General features: G+C 43.5%; 1 protein-coding gene across 1 annotated transcript; it reads right to left on the reverse strand.

The window, feature by feature from the left end:
* Position 1: 1 nt before the first annotated feature.
* LOC126966634 (TBC1 domain family member 19-like) lies at positions 2-10457 on the reverse strand. The gene is made up of 6 exons (XM_050810795.1): positions 10452-10457; positions 9891-10055; positions 9465-9602; positions 8296-8458; positions 7360-7469; positions 2-7 (listed from the first exon to the last, which is right to left on the reverse strand). The coding sequence occupies exons 1-6, from the start codon at positions 10455-10457 to the stop codon at positions 2-4; spliced, it is 588 nt and encodes a 195-aa protein (XP_050666752.1).
* Between the last annotated feature and the right edge of the window lie 2146 nt (positions 10458-12603).

Here is a 12603-nt window from a genome sequence, read left to right on the forward strand (position 1 = left end):
TTCAGATCTTCGTATTTGCATGTTAAATACTTCAATATTTCAACTTATCTCACTTCAACTTTTGCCCTTACTCATAATTGACATACTGCTGATTATGTTTATTTTTAATGAGTTATGTAGTGATCCACTAAAGATAAATAATATTAATTTATATAATATTAAATAAATTGACTTAACTCTCGAATAAACTTAATTATTACTCAAACCGCTTGCTAAGTAGCAAATTATGTAGATCCATCTACGATGATTCTAAACGTGGCGACTTTGTTCTCGGTCCGTGTCATTTAACTCGCGAATGACGAAACTTTTCATCTTGAGTAATGCGCTCGCAAGCAAAATGTATTATACGACTTAATATCAGCGGCTTTTCAAGTAATCCGAAAAAGGAATAATGGCTATGATATTTACATTTCTTATATCAGAACAACGTGACTGCGTATTTCGTCACAGACTGTGTTTCTTATTAAGCTGTAGCCCCCGTTTCACTTCCGTATTCAAAAAAAATATTGCGTTCGTGTAAAGTACACATGTCAGAAGTGAAACCTGCATTGTGCATGAACCCCTAAACTGCATATGAATCCCTGGTACATATTGTTAGGATAACACATGATTTCAACCGCAATGAAATACATTACTATCACCGCTACCATGTTTCTGTTCTCCTGGTGATAAGTAGTAATACGTAGTGCGCTTGACGGCACAATATATTAAGGTAATACTCGCGTTATACTTAACACAACCTCTTCTTCAACTATGATCGCCTGGTACCAAAACACTGTATAATGCTTCCTATCTCATTTTCTGCCACGTTAAATCTTCTCTCGTCTCTTTTTAGTATCGCGCTTTTCGTTTCATTAACTTTCAAATCACAACGATGCTAAAGAAGTTTTCAATTCAATAATTGTCACCTATCACATAACTTATCGTATCACACTTAAAATGTTGCAACGTATGTTGTATATAATGTTTGATTCAACCAGACGAAGCCATTTCCAGGTTGTCCAATCCATTGCAAATACGAACAGAGTCACCCAGCAATAGATAAAAGGACAAAAGTCCAGCAACTCACTGGGCTATATATATGCTATAGACTAATTATCAAAAAGGTTAGAAGTATAAATTTTTATCCATAATTTCAACGACTGTACTCAACGCCGCTAAAGATGTTTTCACTTCAAAAACCTTCATCTTTAGCTTCAGCACGATACACCCGGTCTAAACCAACCGATCCTTTATAATTATTTTTCGAAATACTGTTTGCATCTTCATTATTCACATTTCAAGCTATAATTTCCACAGACATCATATCAAGCATTCATTTGAATGTCAGCAGAAAAGCCGTACACAATACCGATCGTTGCTATCACGTAAATATTCATAACTCTTTTGTATTCCAACTCCCTGCGAATATCATCCGCATCCATGTTTCCTGATCGTAACGGGCTGCAATAAAATTGTGTATCAAAAATCGCGTCCTGATAAGAAAGAAAGTATTAAACATATTTTCATAACCGTATTTATATTTCCCCAATGAATGAAACAGTTGATTAGTTGTGGAATGAAACCCAGAATCCTAGCGCATCTTTCCAACAACCTGTTATATTGAAGATCGCGGTCATTTGGAAGGCAAAGCCAAACTGGTTTGAAGAAGCTGGGCATCATGAATAGAGCACGTCAATACTTCAAAACAAACCACATTCTAGCGCTCTACAAAGCGCAGGTTCGGTCACATATGGAGTATTTCTCATGTCCTCTCTGGTCGGGCGCAACCCAGTATAGAGCTGCTCGAATTGTCGGGGACCCAGTGCTCTGTGAACGACTGGATCACTTGGCGTTGCGTAGAGACGTCGGTTCATTGTGTCTCTTCTACCGTATTTATCACGGGGAGTGTTCCGAGCTGCACGTAAGTAGCGCTCTCTGGGTTTCCACGGAAGACCATCGTTGTGGATTCTTTGGAAACCACAACTATGCTGAGTTGGGGGCGTTGGCCATTGGCGTCATTAGATCATAATTAGAATAGTATAACTTTAAGAACTATAATCAGATTGTGTAATAACGTCGATAAACATTTTTTCTTTCTTTCTTTCTGTTTGACCTGATTCCTGCCGCCGAATTCCAGCTTCGCACGACTCGCTACAAATTTGGATATCATCCCCACGATCTGGATGGGTGGCGTTCCTCCACAGTGCGGTTTTCAAGGAACTTTTTTCCACGTACGACTAAGCTGTGGAATGAGCTTCCTTGTGCGGTGATTCCAGGACGATATGGCATGACATTTTTAAGAATAAAATGTGAATTGGCGACGAGGCGCGCGGAAATAATCCGCTCGAAGAGCTTGCTCACCTCGTCGAGCAACACTATGGGCCGGTACGCCGACGGCGAGTTTGCCGGGCGACCCTCCTTGCGCAGCAACACGAGCCTACCGATCTTCCACTTCTTCGGAAAGCGACCACGCCGCATACACGTGTCGAAGAGCTCGACCACTCTGGGCCCGAGGGCCTTCAAGGCGAGCACCCACACCCTACCGGGTACTCCGTCGGGGCCCGGTGCGGTGCTCTTGGCGCGAAGCCGCTGAACTGCGGCTTCCAGATCTTCTTGGGACACCTCGGGAATCGAGGCGTCCGGGCCCTCCGACGTCGCAGCTGCCATAGGCGGAAGCGCCGAGTCAGCCCTCAATGGGAAGAGAGTGGCGATAACGTTTGAAACCACCTCTGGTTGGAGACTCTGGGTCAGCGGAGGGGCCCAGGGGCGCAGCTGACCACGCACTGTCTTGTACGGACGCCCCCAGGGATCTCTATTCAGAGTCTCCAACCACTCTCCCCACGACTCGGACTTTGCCTCGTCTATGGCGATCTGCAATGAAGTGCATCTCCCCCTGTACTCGGTGTAGAGGCGGCTTTCCTCGGCATCCACCCGTCTTCGCCGCCTTCTGTAGTGAGTGTACTGGCGTCTGGCTGCAACGCACGCTTCACGAAGCCGGCGCAGGTTCGCCGACCACCAGTACACCCATCTGCGGGGTGGGAGTGGTCTGGCGCGTGACATACCGGTGTCACACACCTGCACCATCGAATCGGTCAACTGCTCCGCTCGTCCGTCCACGTCGGCCGTTGGCCCCTCCGGCGCCGGCTGCCAAGCCTGGACGATGGACGCCTCGACGATGACGTCACCATCCATGGTCTTGAGGGCCCAGCGTGGTCCATCCCCGCGGGGGTGTCGGCTCGGTGGGGCTCCAGGATTAGCGGTGACCTCGAACCGGATATACCGATGGTCCGACAGCGTCTCCGCCTCCTCGAGCACCCTCCAGTTTCGGATACGGTGCGCAAGACACGGGGTCGTAAACGTGAGGTCCACGATGGATCCCCCGTTGTGGCGCACACACGTATCTACCGACCCCCGGTTCAGAAGAACTAAACCCGACGTGGCAGCCCACTCCTCCAATACCTCACCCCGCGCATCGATAATCGGGGAACCCCAAGCCGTTGACTTGGCGTTGAAGTCCCCGGCGACTAGCACCGGGATTGGGTGACTCTCGCCGACCAGAGCACCGACCTCAAGCAGGAATTGCTCGAATGCGGCCAGGCTCCGATTCGGCGAGAAGTACACGCCGACGATCGTCACACCCATAAGGGTCGCCGCAACGCATCCGTGGCCCTTGACTGTTTTGTCGAAGGGGGGGAGCCGGCGGCCGTGTGCGCGACAATCGCCACCGTGTCCCCCCGGTCACCAACCCAGTTGTCCCTGGGGGGACGAGGTAAGGTTCCGCCACCACCGCCACATGGATCAACCACTCGGCCAGGCTCTGATACAAAAGGTCTTGAGCTCTGGCACAGTGGTTGATATTCGCTTGGAGGAAGTGGAGAGATGAAGACATTTTAGGTATCCATACTCTCTCCCGCCGGGGCCTGGAGTGGTTGCGAGCCAGGTTTCTTCTTTCTTTTTTGTTTCGGTGCGGCACATGTCTTAGTACCGACCCGGTGATCTGCCGACTTGCCTGCCACAGCACACAGAACGCAGTGTGGCGTTGCTGTGCACGAGCCGGCCTTGTGCCCGAGCTGACCGCATCGGTAACAAAGATTACTGCGATCTATCTCCGAGGTACATCGGGCGCTGACGTGGCCCTCTTCCAGGCACCGGTAGCACCTCAAGGGTTTTGGCTGCAGGACCTTGACCTGCGCTGAGACCCATCCCACCAATATCTTGCCACAATCAGCCAGCGTCTTAGCCGCTACAACTGGGCATGTGATATACGCTGTCCCTAGCCCTGAGAAGCCCGATGTAATGGGGCTCACTTTCACTTAGGCTGGAGAACAATTTCCACCCCTAGCAACAGCTGCTGCCAGCTCCTCGGTAGTTACTGAGTCATCTAGTCCCATAACACGCAAACTAGCGCATTTTGTGGGTCTAGACACCTTCACTCCTACAGGCTCCAAGGACATCCTAAGCTTTTCAGCCAGTGCGTCAGCCTGAGGACCACTGTTGGTACCAGGTATTTCCAACATGCGGGCACCCGTCACTGTTTTTTTACAGCTTATACCCGCAATGCCAAGATCACCCAGATTTATCTCAGCCTTGGCCTTTGCAAGGGCAGCGGCATACGTGAAGCCCTTCTCTTCTGCTGCAGTTTGAAGTGTTAATACAACCGCCGCAGAACGAGGAGCGCGGAGACGTGCTTGTTTCTTGCGTCCTCTTTTCGCTTTATTTTTGGCCTTTCTATTTTTCGTCACAATCTGCCATTGTTCTCCAATTTGGCTGACATCCGTGGGTCTCTGTTTTCCCGACCCATTTGTTGCGCCTTCCACCTGCTCTCTGGATGGCAGCGCCCGCCTTGCCTTGCTGGAGGGCTTCGGGGCAACAGGATCCTTTCGACTCTGTCGGCTTGGACTCGTACCCATTACAGACGCACTCACATTGCTAGCAACCTCCTCATAGGAAGGTCCTACAGCTTTTGCCAATCTCCTATTTGTTGCCAGTGGAGGACGCAGAACACGTCCCTCGATCACCGAGAAGCGGGCTGACAAATTGGACACCTCTTTTAGAAGCAGGCTGAATTGCTCCGATTCAATGGAATCTGTCCCCCGGAGCCTTTCCTGTCGTAATTGAGACAGATCGGCTCGCAGCTTTCCTTGCTCGCTCCGGAGTTCCGCCATTTCAGTCACTAGCCGAGTATTCTCAGCTCGCAGCCGTATCGTTTCCTCCGTAGAAGTGGGACTCTTAAGCACTTCAAAGGCCTCATCAATTGAAGCCACCGCCTCTTTCAGGGCTTTTTGGAATGTGCCCTTGAGTCCCTTGGACACTCGGGAGACACGTTTTATGGCTAGGATGGCGGAATTAACTCGTTCGCCGAGTTCATTAGCCGTCAGACTCTCCATATCCTCTAAATCCACAGAGGAACTGGTTCCCAGCCGCCGCCTTTCCGTGATAAGAGTTGTAATATCAGCAACCTCTTTTTCTTGAGCAGCATCTCTTTCCGCCTGCTCTGCGGCCTTTTTGCTTGCAGCTAACTCACTCTTCGCCTGTGCCAGGCCAACATATTGACCAGTTGTAAGGGGCCTGCCCCTTCCACGTTTGGCAATACCAGAATGGTTGCCGCTACGTGGCCTCTTCCGGCCAGCACTTGTCCTGCTGTCTACACTCATTATGCTGGTCGCAGATTCAGACACTTCTCCAGACTCCGACTGATGACTCCCCTCTTCCGTCTCATTTATTTTTTTTGTTTTTGTTTTTTTTGTGATTTCTGCCATTGAGTTCCCACGAGTAGTACGGAATTAAACGTCAACCCAGGCAAACCTAACCTAACCTAACCTAACCTAACTTAACCTAACCTAACCTAACCTAATTACCTTGATATATTTTCCACATTACTTTACACCAGTCATTATGCAATAGCATTAGTTTAGCCAATCAGAGGGCCTACCATCAACTTTTAATAAGTGATGCGATTCCGATGCAGTTCAGTTTAGGTACCTAAACTGAATGGCTAAAATTCGTACCATGAAGTGCCGTTTACTGAATGGCGTTTGGATCGCTTAGGAAGAATGAACGAAATAAATTTATCTGTGGTCCGCGGTGTGAGAAAGAGATGACGCTCTACAGTCGTTGCATAAGTTTGTCTCTCTTACTCGAACCATATGCGTTGCGTTTCAAACCTAAAATGATATGATTTTAGCGGCTTTTTATGTAGAAATTACTAAAAATACATTTTAAAATCGTGAAATTATAAACCATTAAGCCCTTTTTTGTACTTATTATATAAAAGTAATATAAATATAAATTATATAGTTCTTTAAATTACAAATTAAATGTTTGCTTAGGTGTTTTCGTAAAAATAAAGAGTTATGAACGCACCTCCATTGATGTTAGATTTGACAGGAGCACAGAGAACATTTTTTTAATTAGTTCTTGAACAGTCTATAGCCCGGACCCTTACTGCCTCGTCTTTAGTATTTTCATTTTCGGTATTATTTTCAGTATTTTGTTTTACAAAAAAAAAAAGTCCAATCAAGTATTCTCATCTCATCTTTCATCAATAAAATTTTCCTTTTCTGTATGTTTTCACAATTTATTAAAAGTTAATAACAACACGATTCACTTTCCTCTAAGGAAGTAGCAACTTTATTCGAATCGCTCACTTTGACACATAAGCTATCCAATTGATGTGTTCGCACTATAGTTTGCCATAACAAATAAAATTATAACAAAGTGAATAGACAATTGTAGCACAACCATTTATGATTAACGTTTAAGATTACGATTGCGTTTCAATTTGTATGTAATATTTATAAAGAAATAGTTATAAAACGGTGGAAACTGATCAAAAAACCGTTAATACGGAAATAAAATAAATCAGTTTGCAGGTTTCAATTTTTTTGGTAGCGATTAGATGCGTGATACCCAAAATCAAGTTATTATCAATTATTTCACATACCTTTATAATGGTCAAATCGTTTAAGGATAATGGCATAAGGCGTTTGGTATCGTGAAATAATCATCTTTGAGGGCCTATGAGTAAGCTGGAAGATTGTAAAAAATATGTGTTAGGGGCTGACATGTAATCTCTAATCCGACATTTAAAAATTTTGTACAACGTAAAATAACATTTAATAAAAATTATTGAAATAAAGCTGTCTTTAACTTTAAATTTGCTACTGCTTTTAAACTAATGGTGATATTTATATCGCTCTAACAAGACAAAATTGCTATTTTATTTCTCTAATAAGCGAACGTTTTAAAAGTTATAAAAAAATCAAATAAGTTTGACATAATGGACAATTGCGGGCGCGTTGTTTGGGATATTGCTCCGCCCAAACGGGTCGTCGTTAGCGTGATCCTGAGCCTAATGAAAACTTTCTAACATCTTACCTGAGGATGTGTAGAGATGTAATGCAGCCGATGCCAGTAACGCAAGTAGAACGCGCGGAACATAAAGTACAGTTGCACCGGGTCATCGTACAGATAGCAGAACGGGGTTGCTGGAATAATGAACATCTTTATTTCACTTCACTCTACCTCGTTCTAGTAAAGGTGGTGTGAAATAATTCTTTTCTGCAGTTATTGCACATCCTCAGATGTTCGTAACCACAGAGGCCACGCTTACGTATAATTTGTCTTGAGGTTTCTAATCTAGATTTTGGCAATACGAAATTTCCAACACAAAAGTCAACAGTTTTATAAAGTTGGAGCTGGCCTACTGTAACGACAATAATTTCGTTTAGACACTGAACCGTTTTGAACAGTATTAAGTTTAGGTATCAGGAATTGGGTAGTACTAAGAAATGAAACCCACTCCTACATAAACAGTCAATGATTAACTTGGTTGCTCTTAAGTGAAAATTGCTTGAGTGCAAAATTTACCAGAGTGATTTATGTACAATTCACACAACACAGTTATAAGGGCTATCTAGAAATTACGCCACAAGAAATTTCAACAAAAACCCTCCTTCCCGTGTTTGTCACAGAATGTCAAATTTTTCCCTGCTGTCGTGCATAGCGAAACGAATATAGCTATTTTTAAAATTTTGACAGCGGGCTGGTACTCACCGACGACTTAAACCTACATAAGCCTTATAAGTAAAGATCGAGCTAGTAATGTTTGCTTTACATATAACTTTCGAGTTTTAACATTTTAGATTTTAGCATGTGACGTCACACAGCTTTTCATCCCCGCTGTCCCTGCACACTATGTCGAATTTGGTTAGCCTCCCTCCTCCCCCTTAAAGAGTGATTTAATTTATTGAATGCCCCTAAAAAATTATACATAAACATAATATCGGACATGATTAGCTACTTAGTTCTCACCATACATGGTGAAGCCGTGGAAGGGTATGATGCCACTAGGCGGGAACACGGTGACGCTGTCGGCGCTGGTCTGAAGACCCTTGATCGCGACCGTGAGCGGCGTGCCTGTACTCCCTCGGAGCTGCTGCATAACCTCACAGTCGCGGGAGAAGCACAGCATCACCTATTACTCATATATTCAAACACTCGACTTAAAATTAACGCATATTAAATCTGCATTCCAGAACACTGCTTGAACAGAATTATTCACGTCTGGATTAAGCGATTTCTTCTTTACATTCCGCTGTGAAACCAAGATGCGCGAAAGTTTATTACGTAGTGACACAGCTTCCACAATGCAGGCCTTAGATATTATGAAAACTGTCAATGAACATGTCTTTAAAATTTTTCAATCATACTATATCAACTGATATCGATACGGTGCTACCTAAGCTTTTTTCATAGTAATACATGTGCTACAGAAGAAGGCTATTCGCGCTATTTATAACATAGGTCCTAAAGAATCATTAGGAGATTTTTTAAAGAAATAAACATTTTAACTGTTGCATCTCAATAAATTCTTGATAATAATGCAATGTATGCCCATAAGCACATAGTGAATATGCTAGGAACTGTGATATTCATGTTATCACCGGGAACAAACAAAGTTGTTATGCCTTAGTAAGTGCTGAGTTTCTTGCGCCCGTTCTTCTCAGGTCAGAAGCATACGTTTTCGAATGGGTGGCAGTCTTTGACGTTCAAGAAGTATATAGAATAAGAAGAAGTATTTAGATGCCAAAGAAGGAACTCTTTTTCCTAGTCAATACCAGTTGGAGGCTTATTCTCCTGTGAAGAAGTAATGTTCAAGCAATATTATCTTTCAATTTAAAGAGCGCCTCATCTAATGCATTACTGGGATAATGTGACTTAGCATCTTATGTCTCAATGACGAGCACAATTGTGATGTCATTTAGAATTTTTGGTTCGGCCACTTAGTGCCCATTACAATTGGTAGAGCGTATGTGTACTAGGTGAACGTTTTGTTGGTCTCCTAACTTTTTCTTATAAAAAAGTCGAGATACTCCGTCTCAAAGCTATCGGCTGACCACATCTCATTACGATGTAATTTTTGATTATCATAAGTCTTCTCAAAACACTGCAGCTTTTGGATGTGATATTAATTTGTTTACCTGGTAGAGCAGATCTTCGAAAACGAAGTACTGGTCATCGTTGGAGGCAGTTAGTTGGACGTCTGTGAAGATCAGCTTGTCTATCATCAGGTCCACCTCCAGTACGCTCCGCTTTAGTTGATTGAAGTAGGATATTTGCTATAAAAAACACCAATGAATATTGTTTTCTTGAATCAATCAATGAAATCTTTTTGCACTGAAAAAAGACGAGTATTGAGTGAATCTTTTACGGCCAGTCTTAGTATTGGAGCTCGTTGTTGGTTAAGATATTTTTCGCCAGTACAAAGATTGAGCGTAATTTTTTTCTAATAATTCACATACTAATCTACTTTGAGTTCGATTTAGTTTTGAAAACCTGAATTCTGACTATTCTTACAACAGCATAAGCTTTTTGGCAGTTATTACGCGCTATATCGATGATGTTACCTGTGCTGAAACCTCAGCGCCGAGCACTTGTGCCCACAGCTTCGCTCTCAGACATTGCGGACTTCCTCTCTTGAGATACTCCTGAATGACCGGAGCATAACCCAGCGCTGCTACTCTCTCGCCTAGACCTATAAATTTATTTGTTAGAACCGTATAAACTTGTGTCTGAAGTCAAGATTGTGCTATCAAATTTCGGAATCGGGGCTGGCTAAGTTTAGTTCGCCTGATGAGAAGCTTCTTCTTCTTATATGGTGCAGAAACGTGGACGGTGCGCCTGAAAGACCAACGCAAAATCGACGCACTAGAAATGTGGTGCTGGTGGCGACTGCTGCGAATTCCTTGGACTGCGTTTCGGACCAATGTTTCGATATTGGAAAAACTCAAGGTGAAGGAGAGACTATCGTCGACTGTACAAATACGAATCCTCAAGTACTTTGGGCACGTTACACGAAACCAAAACTCCATGAAACGACTCGTCGTCCAAGGACGAGTGGAAGGCAAGCGGTCACGAGGTTGGTCACCTACGCGTTGGACAGACCTGATAAAGGCTGCGACACAAACCACCATAGTCCAATGTTCCCGTAACGCTGAAGATCGTGGCAAGTGGAGGCGCATTGCGAGGGCTGCATCATCCACCACAGATACGTCTTGGTGTGTACCTATAGTCTCATCATGCAACCACGACCACTCTGTCAAGAGTGAACGACTAAGGAGGAGAAGGAGGAAGTTAAGTTCAGTGAAATCCCAAGAAGATACGCTTGTGCGTTTACTGCGAAAATGTCTAGCTTTTGTCGGAACGCCTCGATTTGATATCACTTCGCTGCCTCCTCTACGCGCTAAGGTCGAATGACGAATTGTGACGAATCATCGCTGACCACATACAATTCAATCGGCTGGACTCGTGGGCATTTCCAAGACGGGAGTGTTAAGAGGAATTGTTCAGCTCAATACCAGCATCTTGAATTGCATTACTGGATATCATGCGTTATAATGCGAAATGTCGCTTTTCATCACGTCATCTTACCTCGCACAGCGACTTCAGTCAACTGGCTACAGTATTTTGAACCGATTCGACTTAGGGGCATTAAAGCTAAGAGCATAGGTAGGTTAGGTTTCAAGACCTTTCATATTTAAAATATATTACGAAGTTCCCACTAGGTGAGCCATTAGCCCGAATGCCACCTTTAAAATTAATCAAATTATATTGATGGTAAAATTTATTTGACGTTTAATCGATTTTTAATAGTTTTAATAATTTTACAGATTTAAAGTTTCATGTTATTTATCATCGGTTTCAAATGGGGATCACTTTCAATAATCGGCGGTGTGTTTGATTTTAAATGTTTTACTACTACATGGGTCCTTATTTGAAAATAACTGTTTGAACTATGACTGGATAAATGATGATTCCAATATATTATGCTTATGACATATAATGATTGTTTTTTGGTGTAAGTATATTCCTTCGCAATTTATACACTTTCGCATTCTTTCAGTTGTTCCAGTCTTCCTGAGAGACGTCTTGAATGACCTTATGGCACGCAATCACCGCCTCTTAAGGGCTTTTAAATTGTATTAGCTTAGCTTCTATTTAACTTTTGGAAGTAAAAAATCACATGCTACGAGGAACGCACCTATGGTACGACTGAAGCTATGGTCAATGCGCCATTAGTTCTATGCTAGCAGCACTAGCTTCTAGAAGCTTTCAAAAACACATTCGTTCCCTTGCAGAATATGAGGAAGCGTTGTCGTGGTTAAGGAAAACTTGACTGCGTAGACGTTATCCGCAAATTTTTCAAAAACTGGGCTAGCACGTTCAGACCTACCAATCAGCAGTGACTGTTCTTTGGTGTTTAACCGTTAGGTACTATAGTATAATATCTCGATTTGTTGAAAAAAGAAGCAACAATTATCTTCCTTCGACTAAGTATTCTTAACTTTAGGCTACTCTTCAACAGGCCATCCCGCTGATTGGTTTTTTCATTCAAGTTCAAAGCCATATCCATACATACTTATACATAATTAGGTTTTGTCAAGAGTGATACAGCCAAATACTCTCCTCCGTTACGTTTCTGATCATCCAGTACCTTTTCGCTGCCATCATCCTGCAGCCGAATTCCATCTTCGCACGACACGCCACAAATTCGGATAACAACCATCTGGATGTGTGGCGTTCCTCCACAGTGCGGTTTTCGAGGAACTTTCTTCCACATACCACAAAGCTGTGGAATGAGCTTCCTTGTGCGGTGTTTCCGGGACGATACGATTCAATAAAAGCGCGTACACCTTCCTTCGTATAAAGGCCGGCAATGCTCTTGTGATTCCGCTGGTGTTGCAAGAGAATGTGGGCGCGATGATCACTTAACACCAGATGACCCGTAAGTACTCTCGTTTGTTTCCATAAAAAAATCCATCGAGTGTAAAGCCTCCGAACCTTCAGGTGTACCTACCTATAGTCCAATATCCTAATCTTTTGCATTTGGCACAATATTTACCTACGTCAATAATGATCTATTAAAACACGCGCGTAGCCCATACATTGCTTGTTGCTAGATTATCACTTCAGTTGGCTTAGCGAATTCAATTTTTTTTTATTAATTCAATTGCGAGTGTTACACATTTACTTAAGTAAAAAATTTAAAAATTCTTAAAGGATTAAAATGGTTCCACTGAAAACGAAATCCTGCAAAAGGTCACGAAACGGTATTAAATA

The sequence above is a fragment of the Leptidea sinapis genome, chromosome 10 (genome assembly GCF_905404315.1).
Source record: "Leptidea sinapis chromosome 10, ilLepSina1.1, whole genome shotgun sequence".
Classification (NCBI taxonomy): Eukaryota; Metazoa; Arthropoda; class Insecta; order Lepidoptera; family Pieridae; genus Leptidea; species Leptidea sinapis.

Bases quoted from the DNA above. Each gene is read 5' to 3' on its own strand.
- LOC126966634 (XM_050810795.1), bottom strand. The intron at 9,603-9,890 runs GTAACATCATCG...TGTTTTTTATAG, and splicing joins GCGCTGAGGTTTCAGCACAG to CAAATATCCTACTTCAATCA. The intron at 8,459-9,464 runs GTAAACAAATTA...TATGAGTAATAG, and splicing joins TCGAAGATCTGCTCTACCAG to GTGATGCTGTGCTTCTCCCG.